The sequence below is a fragment of the Neofelis nebulosa genome, chromosome 8 (genome assembly GCF_028018385.1).
Source record: "Neofelis nebulosa isolate mNeoNeb1 chromosome 8, mNeoNeb1.pri, whole genome shotgun sequence".
Taxonomy (NCBI): domain Eukaryota; kingdom Metazoa; phylum Chordata; class Mammalia; order Carnivora; family Felidae; genus Neofelis; species Neofelis nebulosa.
The window spans coordinates 101,305,869-101,326,713 of NC_080789.1; the positions used below are offsets into that span (position 1 = coordinate 101,305,869).

Consider the following 20,845-nt stretch of genomic DNA (forward strand, 5'->3'; position numbering starts at 1 on the left):
AAATGTGCAACAGTGTGGGATTAGTCAAATAAATCATGGTCTAATTATGAAAAAGAATTATGCAGTCCCTGAAAATAAATGAGGTAGAAATATAGACAGATATATATATATATATATATATATATATGTGTGTGTGTGTGTGTGTGTATATATACAAACACACATATGAAAATAGAAAAACCTTCAAAATATCTAATTTAAAAGAAAAAAAGCAAGGTTAGAAACACTATACAAATTCTTCTTTTGTTTTCCACTATATTATATCCCCGGCACCTAATGTAGAACATTACCTAACCCTTGTAGGCGCTCAATATATACATACCCATATATACATATGCATATATGATGAATTTATTATTTTATGTAAGAAAAGAAGGAACGGTATACATATATGCATAGATCATCTCTTGAAGGAAACACAGAAACTGGTTAAAAGCTGCCTCTGGGGAAGGGAACTGAGAAATTGAGGATCAGGAGTAGGAAGGAGATTTATTGTCACATATTAAAAATGAGACAATAAGCCCAAAATGGAGTCACTTGTGCTAATCCCCACATCAGCAAACCAAGACTCTCCTAGGAATGTAATCTTTAATTAGTGAGTCTGGAGCTACCTGGTCAGCACTAGTGAAGAAGTCTGCCTGATACACACTCTCTGTCCCCCTTAGGAAGGTGACCTTGCCTGAAACAAGAGTTCTTTGCTGATAAACTTCCTTTTTTCTGCCCTCTCTCTGCCTTTAAAGCCTTTCATTTTCTATAGCTCCTTGGAGCTCCTATCTATTTGCTGGATAGGACACTGCCCAATCCATGAATCATTGAATAAAGGCAATTAGATCCTCAAATTTACTCAGTTGAATTTTGTTTTTTCATAGATTTGGAGGCAGTGGTGGGATAGAAGGAAACTTCTGACAGCTTCAAGGACAATGAGAAACACAGGCTTGGTACTTGTGAACCCTTTTGAGTTCTCTGTATTTCTCACCATTTCCGAGAGCCATGGGTGAGTCCCTCTCGGCTCTGAGCTCTGCTCTCTTTGCATCAGGCTCCTGATCTAATTAACTTCCCAGTCCGTTCCTCATTTGTCCAGAAACACTAGTTCCATGTTGGGAATTGCTGGTAATTTGGATCACAATTGACCATTTAATTGGAAACCCCAGCCCTTGATTCTACCTCTAGATTCCAAACTGGGAACTGCTGGCAATTTTGTCTGCAATTTCTCATTTACTTGGAATCCTTCTCTAGATTCCACTATGGCAACTGCTGTTTGGAATCAGCCCATGGTCCCCATTCTTTGGGGTTTTCTAGTACAATCCCTTCGCCAAACCCCAGTTTCACCTCAGGAGTTGCTGGTGGTGCACACAGGGCCTTGTCTTAGCCAGGCCACAGTAACATCTCTTGCTTAAGGCTGGTATGTTAAGATGCACCTGTTTGTTTTGTTTTGTGTAGATAAAGGTTATTGCTAATGGAAATCCCAGAAGTAGCTGCAGAATTGATGAGCACGGTTGAGCACCTAAAAGCTGTCAGAGGGGGCGCCTGGGTGGCTCGGTCGGTTGAGTGTCCAACTTCGGCTAAGGTCATGATTTCATGGCTCATGGGTTCAAGCCCGGCGTTGGGCTCTGTGCTGACAGCTCAGAGCCTGGAGCCTGCTTTATATTCTGGGTCTCCCTCTGTCTCTCTGCGTTCTCCCGCTCATGCTGTCTCTTAAAAATAAATAAACATTAAAAAAATTTTTTTTAAACTATAGTTACATGATCTTGGTAGACTAACTGGAATTATTGAACTGGTAAGGCTTTCTGTGATATAACACAAATTCAGGACTTTGTGTAGATCGTTGGCATTGCTTTCTTCTAAATGAACACCCCTCTGTGAGTCTGGCTGTTCTACCTGTTGGCTGGCACATTGTTGAACAGCCTACACAAAGAGCATGGCTGAAAACCATGGTAGTCTTCTAGCAACCTGGACATTTTACATCCATAAAATAGGAATTTGGGCTTTGAACTAGCTGTTTCTTTTTATGTATTTTTCTTTTCCTCTTCCCAGGCTGGATGTAGTAAATCTCTAGCCAAAAGCATGTTGATATTTTTGCAAACCCAGATGGTCCTGATCTCTAAGGTGACACTGCTAGCAGGCAGCACGTGATCAGGAGAATGGCATCAACTCTTACCAAGTGTTCTAGGAAGAGTTAATATCTGTTCTTCTCAAACTATGCAAAAAATACAAGAGGAAGGAAAACTTCCAAATTCTTCTGAGGCCAGTATCACCCTGAAACCAGATAAAGACACCACAGAAAAGAGAACTACAAGCCAATATCACTCATGAATATAAATGCAAAAATCCTCGACAAAATATCAGCAAACTGAATCCAACAAGACACTAAAAAAATCGTACACCACTATCAGATGGGATTTATTCCCAGGATGCAAGGGTGGCTTCAATATTTGTAAAACAGTTAACATCATACATGACATCAATAAGAAAAAGGATAAAAGCCATGTGATCATTTCAATAGATGCAGAAAAAGCATTTGACAAAGTACAACACCCATTCATGATAAAACACTTGTGCAAAGTAGGTCTTGAGGGAATATACCTCAACGTAATAAAGGCCTATATGAAAAATTCACAACCAACATCCTACTCAGTGGTGAAAAACTGAGACCTTTCCCCCTAAGATCAAGAACAAGACAAGGAGGATGTCCACTCTCACCACTTCAATTCAACATATTTGCTTAAATCACAGCAAATAGACAACATAAAGAAATAAAAGTCATTCAAATTGGTAAAGAAGAAGTAAAACTCTCACTATATGCAGATAACATGATACTGTATATAGAAAACCTTAAAGACTCCACCAAAAAGTTAGTAGAACTGATAAACGTAGGGGCGCCTGAGTGGCTCAGTCGGTTAAGCCTCCGACTTCAGCTTAGGTCACGATCTCGCAGTCTGTGAGTTCGAGCCCCACGTCGGGCTCTGGGCTGATGGCTCAGAGCCTGGGGCCTGCTTCCAATTCTGTGTCTCCCTCTCTCTCTGCCCCTCCCCCGTTCATGCTCTGTCTCTCTCTGTCTCAAAAATAAATAAATGTTAAAAAAAAATTTTTTTTTTAAAAGAACTGATAAATGCATTCAGTAAAGTTGTAGATACAAAAGCAATGTACAGAAATCTGTTGCATTCCCATACACTAATAATAAAGCAGCAGAAGGTGAAATTAAGAAAACAATCCCAGGGGCACCTGGGTGGCTCAGTTGGTTAAGTGTCCGACTTTTGATTTTGGCTCGGGTCATGATCTCACAGTTCGTGGAATCGAGCCCCACGTCAGGCTGTGTGCTGACGTCCCGGAGCCTGCTTGGGATTCTGTCTCTCCCTCTCTCTCAAGCCCTCCCCTACCCAATCTCTCACTCTTTCAAAATAAATATACACTAAAAAAAGTTTTTTTTTTTTTTAAAGAAAGAAAACAATCCCATTTACAATGCACCAAAACCAATAAAATATCATGGAATAAACTTAGCTAAAGAGGTGAAAGACCTGTACGTTGAAAGCTATAAAACACTGATGAAGGAAATTCAAGATGATGTAAAGAAATGGAAAAACATTCCACACTCATGGGTTGGAAGAACAAATATTAAAATGTTGACACCAGGTCACCTAGCTGGCTCAGTTGGGAAAGCATGCAACTCTTGATCTTGGGGTCATGAGGTCAAGCCCCACGTTGGGTATGAAATATTCCATAAAAATAAATAAATAAATTTACAAAAAAAATTTTTTTAAATGTCTATACTACCCAAAACAATCTACATATTTAACACAATCCCTATCAAAATACCAACAGCATTTTTCACAGAACTAGAACAAACAATCTTAAAATTTCTATGAAACCACAAAAAACCTGGAATAGCCAAAGGAATCTTGAAAAAAGAAAAACAAACTGTAGATATCACAATTCCAGATTTCAAGTTATATTACAAAGCAGTAGTAATTATAACAGTATGGTACTGGCATAAAAATAGACACATAGATCAATAGAATAGAACAGAAAACCCAGAAATAAACCCACAATTATATGGTCAATTAATCTTTGACAAAAGAGGAATGAATATCCAATGGGAAAAAGACAGTCTCTTCAATAAATGATGTTAGGAAAACTGAACAGCCACATGCGAAAAATGAAACTGGACCACTTTCTTTCACTATACACAAAAATAAACTCAAAATGGATTAAAGACCTAAATGGGAGACTTGAAACTATAAAAATCCTAGAAGAGAGCACAGGCAGTAATCTCTCTGACATCAGCCATAGCAACATTTTTCTACATAATCTCCTGGCACAAGGGAAATAAAAGCAAAAATAAACTATTGAGGCTACATCAAAATAAAAAGTTTCTGCACAGTGAAGGAAACAATTAACAAAACTAAAAGGCAACCTACGGAATGGGAGAAGATGTTTGCAAATGACATATCTCATAAAGGGTTAGCATCCAAAATATAGAAAGAACCTATATAACTTAACACCCAAAAACTAAATAATCCAATTTAAAACTGGGGAGAAGCAGGGCACCTGGGTGGCTCAGTCAATTAAGTGTCCTACTCTTTATTTTTTTTTAATTTTTGGAAGTTTATTTATTTATTTTGAGAGAGGGAGAGAGCACAGGGCAGGGGCATAGAGAGAAAGAGAAGAAAGGGAGAGAGAGAATCCCAAGCAGGCTCAGCACTGCCAGCATGGAGCCCAATGCGATGAATTCATGAACCGTGAGATCATGACCTGAGGCGAAACCAAAAGTCAGACACTTAACCGACTGAGCCACCCAGGCATCCCTAAGTGTCCGACTCTTGATCTCAGCTCAGGTCTTGGTCTCAGGGTCATGAGTTCAAGCCCTGCATTTGGCTCCATGCTGGACATGAAGCCTACTTTAAAATAAAAAATCAGGAGAAGATATGAACAGACATTTCTCTAAAGAAGACATAGATGACCAGAAGACAAATGAAAAGATGCTCAACATCACTCATCATCAAGGAAATGCAAATCAATGTTTATCAAAGCTATACAATGTGACATCACCTCACACCCTGATGGAGTGTGAATGGCTAAATCAAACATCAAAAACACAGGAAACAAGTGTTGGTGAGGATGTGGAGAAAAAGGACCCCTCTTACAAACTAGTGAAGTGGTGGGAGTGCAAACTGGTGAAGTCACTACGGAAAACAGCATGGAGGTTCCTCAAAAAATTAAAAATAGAACTACCCTACTATCCAGGAATCACACTACTAGGTTATTTAGCCCCAAAATAGAACACAGGGTGCCTGGCTGGCTCAGCTGGAAGAGCATGTGACTCTTGACCTTGGGGTCATGAGTTTGAGCCTCATGTTGGGCATAGAGATTACTAAAAAAAAAAAAAAATAAAACTTTAAAGAAATGCAGGAACACTAATTCAAAGGGATACATGCACCTCTATGTTTCTTGCAGCATTATTTACAATAGCCAATCTATGGAAACAGCCCAAGTGTCCATCAACAGATGAATGGATAAAGGAGAAATGGTATGCATATAATGGAATATCATTCGGCCATAAAAAAAATAAGGGGGGATGACATCTTGCCATAAGGAACAACATGGATGGAGCTAGAGAGTATTGTGATGCTAAGTGCAATCAGTCAGTCAAAGACAAATACCATATGATTTCACTCATATGTGGAATTTAAGAAACAAAACAAACGAACAAAGGAAAAAAGAGGGAGAAAGAGAGAGAGAGAGAAGGAAACCAAGAAACAAACTCTTAACTCTAGAGAAGAAACCAATGGCTACCAGCGGGGAGGTGGGTGGGGGGACAGGAGAAATAGGGGATGAGGATTAAAGAGCACACTTGTCATGATGGGAAAAAAAAGAGGTTTCAAAATTCCAAAACACCTTCATTAAAAGATTTGTTGCAAAAACGCAAATGAGATCTCACAGTTCCTGCGACTGAGCGCAGTGTTGGGGTCTGCACTGATAGCCTGGGATTCTCTCTCCCTTCCTCTCTCTCTGCCCCTCCCCCATTCATGCTCCCTCTTGCTCTCTCAAAATCAATAAACTTAAAAAAAAGGCAAATGAAAAATTAAAGACACAAGAGGTACCTAAAACAAAAGACTGTAAGACTGATGTAACCCCTGCTGCTCCCCTCTATCCTTCTTTATTTGAGTACTTAATGCTAGTAAATCCCCCACCTGAATTGTCTTGCCCCTCTGAAGAGACTACAAGACTGTAAACAAAAGTCAGCCAAGGGGACATCTGGGTGGCTCAGTCAGTTAAGCCTCTAGCTCTTGATTTCGGCTCAGGTCATGATCTCATGGTTTGTGGAATCGCAAGCTGAACCTCAGCCTGGAGTCTGGCTCCGTGCTGACAGTGAGGAACCTGCTTGACATTCTCATGCCCCCCCCCCTCCCCTCACCATCCCCCGGTCTTGTGCTTGTGCCTTCTCTCTCTCTCTCTCTCTCTCTCTCTCTCTCTCTCCCTCTCAAAATAAATAAATAAAACATTAAGGGGCACCTGGGTGGCTCAGTTGGTTAAGCTCAGGTCATGATCTCACAGTCCATGGGTTCTAGCCCACGTTGGGCTCTGTGCTGACAGCTCAGAGCCTGGAGCCTGCTTAGGGTTCCGTGTCTCCTTCTCTCTCTGCCCCTCCCCTGCTCATGCTCTGTCAACTCTCTGTCTCTCAAAAATAAATAAATAAACATTAAAAATATTAAATAAATAAATAAAACATTTTAAAGCTTTTTTTTATAAGTTTATTTATTTATTTTGAGAGAGAGAGACAGACAGAGGGCAAGCAGGGGAGGGGCCGAGTGAGAGAAAGACACAGAATTTGAAGCAGGCTCCAGGCTCCAAGCTGTCAGCACAGAGCCCGACATGGGGCTCTAACCCACAAACCGTGAGATTATGACCTGAGCCGAAGTCAGCTGCTCAACTGACTGAGCCACCCAGACGTCCCAATAAATAAAACATTTTTTAAAAAGTCTGCCAAATGAGTGATCTTAGAGACGCCCCCACACTACCCTCACAAGAGGCTCCTGTCTGGACCCCTCCCAGAGTTGATGAAACTCTATGGGATTTTTCTGGTAAACTGCTATGTTATTCCCTTCAACAGCCAAGGGAAAACTAAATTAAAACTAATGGAGAAATTCTGGTAGATACCAGAGCTACAGATGGGATCCTGGAAAAACTGGCAGAGTCAGCTAAAGATAAGAATTCCTACCAGGGTCAGCTGTTCTGTACCTCTGACTGTAGTACCAAGTAGAGACAGGAAAATAAAATACCTTTTGCACCCTCTTTGGGGCCACCTCTTGCGTCTAAGGGGTTGTTCAATACTGCCAAGAATATTTACTGTTTGTCCTAGCTGAACACTGGTAAGATGTTTAAAAGGGTTCCTTTTAAGTTTTTCTCTCCTTTGCGCTAAAATGAAACTTTGTGCCCAGAGTGGGTGGGGGAACAACTTGAAGATAATGTAATTAGATGGCCACAGAGGCTTCTTGCTATCACTTAAGTTACAACCCAATTCCTTGGGGGAATTGAAAGCATCTGCCCTTACCTTCTCTAGAAATAGTTCAAATTCCGCCTATTCTTTTACCCATCCCCAAACCTCCCCTATTTATCTCGAAAGGCTTGTAGGAACTGCAAAAACGCGGGGCCTTAGGAAACAAAAATTCTTCTTAGGGGAACTTGCCTTCTTCCCCTGTGCCTTTTCGATGTAAATCTTGTACCTTATCTATAAACTTAAGGCAGGTAATTCTTATCTATAAAAGGGAGAGAAAGGTTATTTGGGACTTGGGCAAACATCAAACTATTGTATTTGCCACTAATGTGAATAAAAAGCGTTAGCCATCTGACCAGGTGATCCTCACTTTTTCCAGCTGTTCTTTTAAGCTAGTAAGTTTTGTATTATCACACCTGTCTCATGCTAGTAATTTTAAAATGAAAACTATGAGGTTTCTGTGTCTGTCTGTATGTTTACATCTGTCTGTATATATATACATGTTATATATAGATGTGTGGTATTTTCTACCTCCAGATGGTATTATCAAAATTCATTTGTGGAGGAGCTTTATTTAATTGGGCTAAAGAAAATTAAGTGCCTTTATGAATTATATGTTCATAAAATTCTTAGGAATGTGATAAAAAATGAAAGCGAGGGCTTTTCAGGTTCACATGATTTGAGGGAATCTTTAGTAATTAAAAGCTAGTTTAAGGTTGTTGGTTTAATTAAAATAGGCATGTCTTTAGAATTATCAACATTAAGGGGCGCCTGGGTGACTCAGTCAGTTAAGCGGCCGACTTCTGCTCAGGTCATGATCTCGAGGTTTGCGGGCTTGAGCAAACCTGTGTCGGGCTCTGTGCTGACAGCTCAGAGCCTGGAGACTGCTTCAGATTCTGTGTCTCCATCTCTCTCTGCCCTTCCCCCACTCGCACTCTGTCTCTTAAAAATGAATAAAACATTTTTAAAAAAATTAGAATTATCAACATTAAAAACAATGCAGACATACAGCTTTTATTCTACCTGAGTTTACTAGTCAAATAAGTTCATGTTATCTCTGTTGAAAAACTTGTCAGCAAGAAAAAATAACCTGGTATGATGAAATTTTTATAATTAACCTAAAAATAATTGTTGAGAACAAGTACATTAAATAGATGTGAGATAAAAGTTTTTAGGTGAATTTTTGATAGTTTCCCCAAATCTTTTTAGTAACCTGAAACCTTAAAGTTTTACAAGTTAAATTAACTGATGGCTAGTCATTAAATGTCTATATATCATTTCTAAATCAGATAAGATATGAAACATTAATTACTGAACATAGGCTTATTCACTTTTGGCTTCCTTTTTACAGAGGAACTACAGATATTTGCATGGATTACTAAAACATGTTTTGTGCCACATTAAGAAATTTACTATGAGAAAGCATATGTTTCTAGAAATTAGAAACATTTACTAAGCCATAGAATGCTAATGTGAAGAACACAGTTGCTTACTTCAGTTTCTGCTAGAAACCAGGTTTCTAGGGGCTAAAACAGTCTAATATATGTAATTAAAACTACTTGAAATAATAAGGGAAACCTCTCCATGTGCAAGGAGAGTAGGATGTGTGTTTTTGGTAAAAGAAGGTACAGTAACAGGGCAGCTGGGTGACTCAGTTGGTTAAGTGCCCAATTCTTGATTTAGGCTCACATCACAAGCTCATGATTTATGAGATTGAGCCCCACCTCTGGCTCTGCCCCGGGCATGGACCCTGCTTAAGATTCTTTCTCCCCCCTCTCTACCCCTCCCCCATGCATGTGCTCACATGAGTACTCTCTCTCTCTCTCTCTCAAAAAAAAAAAAGTATGGTAAAAGAAAAAAGGGAAATGCTTTTTTTGTTGAGGGCAAAGAAAGTAATTTTGTCCTAAAATGAGGCTTCGGTTATTTAAATGTTATGTTTCACAGAAATGACCAGATTTCTTTGTCAATTCCATTATCATGAACTCTCATCAGATCTTTAACCTGAGCATTTTTTAAAAGTCTTCTGTCATTTACAGACGGTTTATGTTTTACTCAGATGCTTTTGCAGAAGTGTATCTACAAAAGTGCCTCATCAAGAAGATTCTTTGAGGGGGGCCTGGGTAGCTCAGTCGGTTAAGCATCCAGCTTCAGCTCAGGTCATGATCTCACAGTTTGTGAGTTCCAGACCTTCATTGGGCTCCCAGCTGTCAGTGTGAACCTATTTCTGATCCTTTGCCCCCTCCCCCACCCGCGCGCACGTTCTCTCTGAAAAATAAATAAACATTTAAAAAAAATTTATTGAAAGGACCCTGGCCAATACAGTTTCTGATAACTTTTAGATAAAAAAATGAACTAGGTAAGAGTCTCCAGAATTAATGGAAAAAACTGGATTCAAGCAAGAATTAATAACATGAGACTTAATGAGCTGAGGAGGATGATTATAATTTTTATGACTTCTTAATTGAAACATTGCTGGTTCTTTAATGTTTTATTTTTCCAAATTGAGGAAACTTAAGTCATTTATGACCTATAGCAAGTTAGTAAAGTATGCCTTTGTAAACACAGATGAAACATTTACTTTCTTTCTCTACTCAATCCCTCCAGGATTTGAAAACTCTTGAGTATTCTTTTTATGACAAAATAGTTATTTACATAAGTTTAATGAGAATATGTTCTCCCTTGTAACAGGACATAAATGGAAACATTGGTTATATTACCAAAGCTTTGACTGGAATGTTCTATTTAAGAGAGATGGGCATAGACTCAGATATGACCAGACAGCTTTGAAGAAATAAGGTTGACTTTAAGGAGCTAATAAAGCTTCTTGGAAAAATTGTCCTGGTATCTTGTTTATAAGGTTCCAGCAAAACAGTCTTAAAAAAAAAAAAAAAAAAAAAAAGCAGCTTAGATGGTCAACTGCCATTCTTGCCACACTTATGTAAATAACCAGACCAAGTTTAATGCAAACAAATACGTTTTACCGTGATTATTTTTGATAAAAATTGGGATAATCGTAGAGAGAAAAATGCCGTTTGTACCTTCTGTCCATACTAGATTCTAATCCTATTGTCTTTGAGGTTTTCTTATACACTGGACTGGGTCCTGAATTCTTCTCGTTTCCTCAACTATCTGGCTACAACTCTCTGAACTAACATTTCCAATTTGCTTTCCTCCTTTTGATTTGGAATCACAAAGAACAAAGACTGCCTTTGAATCTCCTTAGTTGGAGCTAGGAATCTCCTTCCTTACCTAGCTGGCAGCCAAACTTCAGGGACCTGGGCCTTGGGGACATGTTTTACAGCTGGAGAAGTCTCCTCCTGCCATTTGGCCTTCTGCACATCAAAATCTTTGAGCTGGAGACCTCAAAATCAAATTGTCTAAGAAGAGAAGTAGCTGACATTAAGGTAAGCTTCTTCCACCCAAGAAGCCGGATCAAGACTTTATACTTCAACTGAACACGAAACTCTTTATTCTTCTCTTTCTTTCCTTTACTCTGGCATTGGCTTGGAAAGGTAACACCATCATCTGTATCTCGCAGGCTGTGTCTAAATGGGGGTAACCCTTCAGACTGCTGGATTTGTCATGAAAAATTTTGATCTGTCCATGATGCTGGAAATGCCCTGGTCCATTTCCCTGTCTCTGGTTAACAATCCCAAACCTGGGAATCTTGCATCCAGGTTCTGTACAAAGAAAGGGACACAAAGCAAGGGTAATCAGAATGAAACCACCTGTGTGGTCTACAGAGCCTTAAATTTTACCGGTATCCACAGACTCAAACAGGAATTACCAGGAGGCATTTGTGACTCAATATTAGCTTGGTAGATGGATCAGTGTTTCCCCTGGCTAGTAGTAAATGCAAATGAGGCTACAATCAGGAACTTCTCATTAACCCTTGAAAGTATTGCAGAACCCAGTGTGAAAATAATAACAGCTGCCCAACAAAAATCTTTAGATTCTCTTGTCAAAGTTATTCTTGATAATAAGATAGATCTTAATTATCCTTTAGCTGAGCAAGGAGGTGTCTGTGCTGTGGCCAACTTCACTTGCTGTGCTTGGCTTAACACTTCTGGGGAAGTTGAAACTCAGGTACACAAGATTATTGAGCAAGCCACTTGGCTTTAAATGATCTCTTTTAATGGGGTCTTTTAATGCTGACTCTTTAATGGGGTCCTTCTTTGACTTATTTGTTTTTTATTGGTTTGGGTCTTAGGGATCATGACTCCGAAGTACACTCCAAACATTGGGAATTATCCTTCTTACAATAATCACAGAAGTTTCCCTGGTGCACTGTATCCTCTCAAAGGCTTGGAATACATGTTTGCAGCTGCTAACCACCAAACAAATGATCTCCCTGGGACTGGAACATCAGGAAAGTAACAAAAGGAACAACAAACTTAAAAATCGGTGAACCTGAAGTTATAACCTGTGCATATCATGGAGATTCGGGAGAAAAGTCATGACCTGTGAGTACCAAAGAATCAGCAGAAACTTCAAGAACTTCAGAGTAGTAGCTGGGAGTGGCACAAATGCCTTAGATTTTGACCACATCTCTCAGTTTAGCCAACAGTCGTGATCAAAAGAGGGGAACTGTTAAAAAAGAGCCAACAGGCCCAAAATGGAGTCACTTATGCTAACCCCCACATCAGCAAACCAAGACTAAATACCTAACCTAATTACATTCAGCTTCTCCCAGGAATATAACCTTTAATGAGTCAATCTGGAATTATCTGGTCAGCACTAGTGAGGAAATCTGCCTGATAGACCTCTTCCATGCACTTAGGCAGGTCATCCTGCCTGAAACAATGCACTCTTTGCTAACAAGCTTCCTTTTCCAACCGATTTTCTGCCTTTAAAGACCTTTCCTTTCTGCAGTTCTTGGGAGCTCCTTTCTATTTGCTGGATGGGATGCTGCCCAACTTATGAATCATTGAATAAAGCCAATTAGATCTTCAAATGTACTCAGCTGAATTTTGTTGTTAACACATTGTGTATCATTTGGATGGTTTTATTTTTTTTTTTTTACAAATTTTTTTTTAACGTTTATTTATTTTTGAGACAGAGAGACAGAGCATGAATGGGGGAGGGTCAGAGAGAGGGAGACACAGAATCCGAAACAGGCTCCAGGCTCTGAGCAGTCAGCACAGAGCCCAACGCGGGGCTTGAACTCACAGACCGAGAGATCATGACCTGAGATGAAGTCGGACGCTTAACCGACTGAGCCACCCAGGCGCCCCTCATTTGGATGGTTTTAAATGTTTACCATGTATCTGTATTACTTTTTTGAATCCTTTTACTTTGAAATTAATAAAAATAAATAAAGTCTCAGGTGATGGGCATGGAGGAGGGCACTTGTTGAGGTGATCACTGGGTGTTATATGGAAACCAATTTGACAATAAATTATATTTAAAAAATAAAAATAAAAAATACAGCCTCAGCTGAAAGTCTGCTTATTTCAAGAAATTTAGCAGAATAAATTCTAGGACAAGAAAATCACTTGCTGGGTTTGTGGGAGTTGTTCTGATCTCTGCCCAAGGATGAAAATTACATAACGGGCACCGGGATCCCACAGGCCAGGGAAGGACGCAGGTTAGTTTGATCACAGAGTTCTCTTTAAACAGGGACATGAGGGAGAGGACATGGGCAGGCAAAAGGCAGTTGACCCGCTTGGTGTGTCTTTAACAGAAAGAGATCAGGAATTGGGGGTTTTGTTAATTTTAGGGAATGGCTTTGGGTCACTAAAGATCCAGCCCAATGTTCCCCTTTTTCTTCATGTCCAAACATGAAGAGTGGACATGGGTGTCTGAACTGTCACTCTGGGAGCCCAGCAAGAATCTCCTTGGCAAAAATAGAGGACTTCCTCCCACTGGACAGAGAGGCAGGAAGAGGAGACATCTGTTTTCAACAAAGATGGTTTTCTATGCACTGTGGCTAATTCAGTTTGCACTGAGGATAACTTTCCACAGGAGAGCCTAGGCCTGAAGGTTGAAAGACCAAAGCTCTAGCCCCAGTTCTGCCTCTCATGGGGCACAAACTTGGGGCAGGGACTTCTTCCTGGGTCTCAGTTCCCTCACTAGCAAAATCAGAGTCTTGGACTGGAGCCATATTTCCCAGACTTCAATCATTCACATATCTTACACATGATTTTGTCCAAATCTGCCTGTCCTATTAATGTAACATCTTTAAATGCATTCACTTTTTTGGATTAAATGAATTTATTTTATTTATTTTCTTATTAAAATTTTTAAATGTTTATTTATTTTTGAGAGAGACAGGGTGTGAGTCGGGGAGGGGCTGAGAGAGAGGGAGACACAGAATCCAAAGCTGGCTCCAGGCTCAGAGCTGTCAGCACAGAGCCCGACTCAGGGCTCAAACCCAAGAACTGTGAGATCATGACCTGAACCGAAGTCAAGGCGCTCAACTGATTGAGCCACCCAGGCACCCTACATAAATTTATTTTAAAAGAAAAGTTTATATCACTATAATAAACAGAAAGTCGATACCATTTGATATAACCAGAAGGCAACTATTTAAAAAAACAAAAAAAAATAAAAACAACGTTATTATAATTATCACTTAAAGCTAACCCTTGAGCCCATTAATTAATTAATCTTAATAACAGAAAGAGAATGATAGACATCACATAGCTTCTGATGTGATTAAATTGGTAGTACAAAACACTACCTATGAGACGATCTAATCAAAAAAATTAAATATGAACTTGATCAAGTCTCTAGATTTAATCATCAATCTATAGGAGATTCAAGGGACAGAGGAACATGGTGTTAAATAGCACCATGGGAATGTAGCCACCTCCTATTCAAACATGCAATACTCCACAGGACAATTGCCTAGCTTCTTCAACCAATGAGTTGCAAGAGGCAAAAAAATCTGAGGGAGCAAATATATAAATTCAAAAGGATTTGAGGGACATATCAATCAAACACCATGCATACATTTTCATCTGGATTCTGATTCAAATAAACCAACTGTAAAAATAATATTATGAGGTAATTGGGAAAATTTGATCACAGACTGGATATTTGTCATCATTAAGGGATTATTTTTAATTTTTAATTAAAAGTAATGTGTGTATTTTAATTAAAAATAAAACTGTGGTTATGCTTTTTCATTTGTTTTTTAGGGTTTTTCTGTGGATATGTTTTTAAAGAGTCATTACATTTTATGGGGCGTCTGGGTGGCTCAGTTGGTTAAGGGTCCAACTTTGGCTCAGGTCATGATCTCACGGCTCATGAGTTCAAGCCCTGCTTCAGGGTCTGTGCTGACGTCTCAGAGCCTGGAGCCTGCCTCAGATTCTGTGTGTCCCTCTCTCTCTGCCTCTCCCCTGCTCATGCTCTGTCTGTCTGTCTCTCTCTCTCTCTCAAAAATAAATGAACGTTTAAAAAAATGTAAAAAAAGAGTCATTGCATTTTAGAGATACATACTGAAGTATTTACAGATTAAATGATATCATGTTTGGTGTTAGCTATAAAACAACGTGGTGGGGCATTGAGGGTGTAGATGAACCATTAATTGACCATGAATTGATCATTGTTGAAGCTGAGTGTGCTATGTGGGGGTTCATTATATAATTATTCTACTTTTGTAGATGCTAAATTTTTCATAATTAAAAAGATGCTCAAAAAAAGCAAGAAGGGGCACCTAGCTGGCTCAGTCAATGGGGCATGCAACTCTCGACTTGGGGTTGTGAGTTTGAGCCCCACACTGGGTGTAGAGATTACTTCAAAATAAAATCTCTATAAAAACCTAAAAATCATAAAAATAAGCAATGAAATACAAGCAATGATAAATCTAATAAACTTTAAAATTAAAAAATATGTATTTACAGGGGTGCCTGAGTGGCTCAGTTGGTTAAGTGTCTGACTCTTGGTTTTGACTCAGGTCATGATCTCACGGTTCGTGGGTACAAGCCTTGCATTGGGCTCTGTGCTGACAATGTGAAGCCTGCTTGGGATTCTCTCTCTCTCCGTCTTTACCTCCCCCCTCCCTCCCCCCAAAAAAAGAAAAATATGTATATTTATAAAAATACATTCCATGCCGGTGAGGTTTTTCTCATATGTTGCTTCTCTTCAAACATGTTGAATTTAGAGGCCAAACATACAAGAAAGAAGAGTTATTTAAAGAAGAGTACTGGAGGGCAAACCTTAATGTGACAGTAAAACTCCTTTATTGCAAAACAATTGCAAAATACTTCTTAAAAAGTATTGAGATCTTAATTCCTTTTACTTTAAAAGGTAAAAAAAAAAAAATCCTTCTGTTGCTTTTAGTGGAAGTAAACAACACATCATCATGGGTCTGTAACAATAATATCCATGAAATTCGAGGTTATTTTCCTAACATCCGTTAAAATAAGTCTGTTCATATTAAAATCCTGAAACGATAACAGACCACCAAAAGCCATTCCCTCGGCCACCTGCAGTTGGCACAGGGAAGCTCTGGACTGAGAGAGAGTCCCTGAGTCTCTGTCAACCCCAACCCCCTGGGATCAGAGTTTACTAGGAGCAGGGCTCTGACACCAGGGATGTTCAGGCCATAGTGTTTTTCTCTCCCGATGAGGAGCTGGGCCATCCTACCTGTAAGGCATAAGGAGGGGTGCTGACTTTCCAGAATCTTGACCTGGGAAGAAAGTCTCCAGGTAAAGGTCATGTACTTCTTCTGGGATGCTTGGCAGGGCAGCTCTGCCGTGCCTCCTGCCTTCCCCAGCACCACTTCCTTTCCCTGAGTGACAGCTGTTTCGAGCATCACTAGGCGGAAAAGGGGGAAGTCAGGCCTCAAGGCTGTTAATGCCCATCCTTCACCCCATCCCCCCACCTTTGCATTTCCCAATCAGCCCCTCCCCGCTCTGGGACCCCAAGTCTGAGCACTCACCCAACTGCAGCACCAGGAGCAGGTGCCTAAAAGCGACTCCTTGATTCATTGTGGCCTTGCTGAGGCAGGCAGGGTCCTGGGCCTTCGCGCACAAAGGGCAGGGCCTGAGGGAGATAATAATTATCAGTCAACAGGCATTTGTTGCGCCTGAGGCACACAGGGGTGATATGCACCTATATGGGTGATATGCACCCATACAGCCTAGCCAGGGACCTAGATGCCCATACTTGTAAACAGACGGCCACCAGTACACGCCACACGATGCTGTGCCCAGGCCAGGGGTGAGTTCTCTGCCAAGTGGAATCAGGAAAGAATTCACAGAGAAGGTGGCAAGCTGATGGGGGTGGAGACAGGGGGGACCAGGCCAGGTCATGAAGGTCCTTGAACACCATGCTGGGATGCTGGGCCGTGACCCTGGGGACTAGGGAGCCAGTAAAGGATTTTATGTCAAGAAGGACATGACTCGGGGCATCTGGGTGGCTCCGTTGTTTAAGCATCCGACTTCGGCTCAGGACATGATCTCATAGCTTGTGGGTTCCAGCCCCACATCAGGCTCTGTGCTGACAGCTCAGAGCTTGGAGCCTGCTTCGGATTCTGTGACTCCCTCTCTGCCCCTTCCCCACTCATGCTCTGTCTCTCTGTCTCTCAAAAATAAATAAACATTAAAAAAAATAAATAAATAAAAGTTGTTGGGACATGTTGGTGGCTCAGTCAGTTAAGTGGCTAGCTTAGGCTCAGGTCATGATTTCAGGGTCCCGCATCGGGCTCTGTGCTGACAGCTCAGAGCCTGGAGCCTGCTTCAGAATCTGTGTCTCCCTCTTTCTCTGTCCTTCCCTGCTCATGCTCTGTCTCTCTCTCTCTCTCTCTCTCTTTCTCTCTCAAAAAAATAAACATTAAAAAAAATTTTTAAGTTGTTATTAAAAAAATAATAAAGGATGATTCAATTTGCAGATTGTTTCAATTTGCAATTTCTCAGCTCCTCTAAGAAAGACAAGTTGGAGGAGGCTGAGCCCAGGAGGCAGGATTGCAACAATCCGGGTGAGAGAAGACAGGCCTAAACTTGGACAACTGAGAAGTATGGAAATGTGGAAAAAAAAGATTGCCTTGAGGAGCACATCTGAGGGAAAATTCTCAGAACTTGGAGACAGGTGCTGTGTGCAGGGTGAGGGAGAGAGGAAGCAGAGGTTATCTCCCTGCTCACTGTCAGACCAACCCTGTAAGGCCTCCGAGAGAAAGCAGAAAAATGATATTTCAGCGTTGGTTTCTGGGAGCACCTGAGGTGGTTAAGACCAGGGGAAGGGAGGCGGGAGGGGTGTAGACAGGCTCTGAATGGACTCTGAACAATAGGCAGCCCTAGGTTACAGCAACGACTCTCAAAGTTTGGTCCCGGTCAGCCAGTGCCAGGGTCACCTACCAACTTGTTAGAAATGCAAATTATCAGGCCCCATCCCAGACCTGCTGGGTCAGAAACTGGGGGTGGGTCTAGCCGGCTGTGTTTTCACAAACCCCTGGGTGACTGGCACAGGCTCAAGTTTGCAAACCATGAGTTAGATGGAAAGGAAAGGGGAGGGGCACCCCACCTGGCAGCAGGGGGGCAGGCAGGGGGGCAGGCTGCAGGGTTGTGCTCTGGGCTGGGGGTCTAGAGGGGGCTCAGGAAGGGAGGTGGTGGGACGAGGGAAGGGCTTGGAGGCCTGATCAAGAATCCTGACAGGTAGGCTAGAAGGTCAGGGCTTGGTTCTGCAGGTGATTGGGAGGAACGGCTGACTTTTGAGCAGAGACGTGACATGGTCTATGTGGAGCTTTAGGAAGGGGACCAGATGACATGGAGGGAGTGGAGACTGGAGGAAGATGGTGTCTGGAAGGTGGGCAGGAACAGGGCTCGTATCTTTGAGCTCCCCCTCCAGACTGTAAGTGGGTCTCAGAAAGGTGGCTGCTTTGGGAGCAGTGTCAGCGCGAACCTGGTCCAGAACTTGGCAAGATGAGATCCCGCACCCATATGTGTTTTTCTCTCCCTGCCGTCCAGCCTTTGCTGTATGAGTGCTGCAGCTAGCTGCCCAGTCTGAACTCCCACAGCACCCAGGTGACACCCTCAAGGGCACGTTCCCTCTTCCACCTCATGATGCCCTGATTCGGGTTCCCATCTCTCCCCCTCGATGCTTGATGTCTTCCAGATGATAGTCCAGCCAGCCCCCGGACTTGGGGCGGGACTTGGGATGTGTTTGGTTAACTTAAACTAACTTGAATTGCATGGAGGAGGGAAAATCATTGATTTCTTCTTTCTGTACTCAACATATTAATTCTGTTACTAAAGTGGGTCATTTAAGGGCGTGTACACACCCAACCCTGGCCTGGATGAAGCCAAATCATCCAACCTGTGCTACCTGTTCTTGTGCGCCACCCACCACCCCTCCCCCCCACCCCTGAGCCACTCTCCATCCTCTCTGCCCTGCCCTCTACAAGGAGGCTGACCTCTGCAGACTCTACTGCCCAGGCTCCCTTGTCTTCCTGCTACTAGTTGAGGTTGGCTAGTGGGAAGAACCCACAAGAGATGGGAGGGTCAAGGAAAGAGGTTGGGGTATTTTTCCTACTCTCTTCCTACTGTGGCATACTTTCTGGCAATGGCTATTCTCCCTCCCTCCCCCTTCCTCTCCCCATGCCTCAGCTATAGCTCCTGTCACGTGGCCCTTTATCCACAGCTCACACCCTCACTGGGTTCCAGAAACATCATTTCATTCTTGCCCCTCCAGGACCCTGCCTGCTACTGCTGATGCCTGTGTGCCTCCACGTGCTGGCTGGTTCCCCCTTCACACCTCTGTAAATAATCCCCTTCCTGCAGTCTCTGAACCATCTGAGGCAGATTCTGTTTCCTGTGGGCACTGACCCATGAGAGGGATGAAGTACTCAGATGGGTTCTGGGGTCCTGGGCCTCCTAATGAGGTTTCAGGGAAGATAGAAAAAAGAAAAATCCTTCTCCAGTCACTCCATCTGCCCGAAAGAGGAATTTCCCAGGGCCTAACACAAGGTAGGGGCTTGATAGAATTTTTTTTAAGGTTATTTATTTTTTCAGTAACCTCTAAACCCAACTTGGGGCTTGAACCCATGACCCCGAGATCCAGATTTGCATGCTCTCCTGACTGAACCAGACTGGCACCCCTGATCGAATTTTTTTTTTTTTTTTTTGTAACCAGGGAAATAGGAAGTGAAGAGATCAAGAAGGTTTCCAGAAAAGGAGAAAAGAGGCTAGTCATAGGTGCAGTTGTTTACAAGTGAGCATGGGGCACGGGGGTGCTGAGGGGAAGGCTGCGGGGAGACAGTGCAGTATATTTAAGAGTGGTTCTCACTGTCCCCCAGTCCCAGACTCACTGTCCTTCGTGAGAAGAGAGTATAGAAGTCTCTGGGATATCCCTTCCCTGGGGTCTAAATTCAGTGTAGATGCCTCAGGAAGGCTAGGGACCTTCTTGACCCTTCCCCAAATGGTGGTCATCTCTTCCCCACACCAGGATCCTAGGGTCTGTGCAGAGGGCCACCTCCCCGCCTCCAGCTCCTTATACTGTGCCAACTCAACCAGGGTTCGGCTCGGTGGAGGAGGCTATGGGTTTCCAGCTGCTGCTTGCTTTGGTGACTTGGGCTTCCGCTGCCGCCCCAGAGAGCTGGCTTTTGATTCCCACTTCCTCATCCTCCCCAGAGGCGCTCTGCCCCAGTACAGTAGCATCCTGTACACCAGAGCCACTTGAGAGAGGCTGGGAGGGCTTGCTGGTCCCCCAGGTCCTGGTATCTCTCTCTCCCTCTCCCTCTTTCTCTCTCCTCTCATTTCTCTGCTCACATCTGTGCACTTCTGTCTCTGTGCCTGTCCACACTGATGCCTCCTGTCTTCAACTCCCCGCATCTGTATCTCTCTTCCTCTCGGCCTCATATGCCAGGAACCAATTCTGGCTCTGTTGGTCTTGCCTACAGTGCCCCTTGCCTCTCCTTTTTCATCTCCGCCTCCAGGGGCCACTAAGCTCTAGCCCCTTTGTGCCTATAAACAGGCATCCAGGCCTCTGGCAGGAAAGCAGCTTTCAACAAGCTTTGATGTGAAGGGAGCCTGCAGAGCACAGCCTGGAGCCGAAGGTGGAGGCAAGGGAGATGGCTGTAGGGTGGATGAAGGGAAAAGGAGAGATTATAAGAAATGCAGAGGTCCTAGGGGAGGATGACTGAGGATAAGAGGGAAAGAAGGAGGTAGGGAGAGACCCAGAGCAGCTCATTCAAGCAGCAGCTAGCTACACTCCACACAATCCCCAATCCCACACCAGGTCCAAGGCTCGACAAACCAGGTCGAGTTGGAGGGAAAGAAATGAAGACATTGTGGAAGGCAAGACACATGCCCAGAGCAGTAGACCAAAAAAAATCAAAAGAGACTAAGAAAACCATGAGCCAAAATGGCAACACACACACTCGCAAACTCTCAGAGCCCTTGAGGTACCTGT

At 42.4% G+C, this 20,845-nt stretch overlaps 1 protein-coding gene and 1 pseudogene across 2 annotated transcripts in view; both read right to left on the bottom strand.

Moving 5' to 3' along the window:
* CD4 (CD4 molecule) overlaps positions 1-20,845 on the bottom strand; it is a 43,474-nt gene that overhangs the window by 20,502 nt on the left and 2,127 nt on the right. For both annotated transcript variants that reach the window (XM_058743851.1, XM_058743850.1), the window contains exons 2-3: positions 16,380-16,483; positions 16,085-16,255 (exon numbers count right to left, since the gene is read on the bottom strand). In XM_058743851.1, the coding sequence (XP_058599834.1) occupies positions 16,085-16,255; positions 16,380-16,428 (220 nt within the window). In that variant the 5' untranslated portion in view covers positions 16,429-16,483. The remainder of the gene's footprint in view (positions 1-16,084; positions 16,256-16,379; positions 16,484-20,845) is intronic.
* On the bottom strand, positions 330-3,044 carry LOC131520100 (small ribosomal subunit protein eS27-like; annotated as a pseudogene).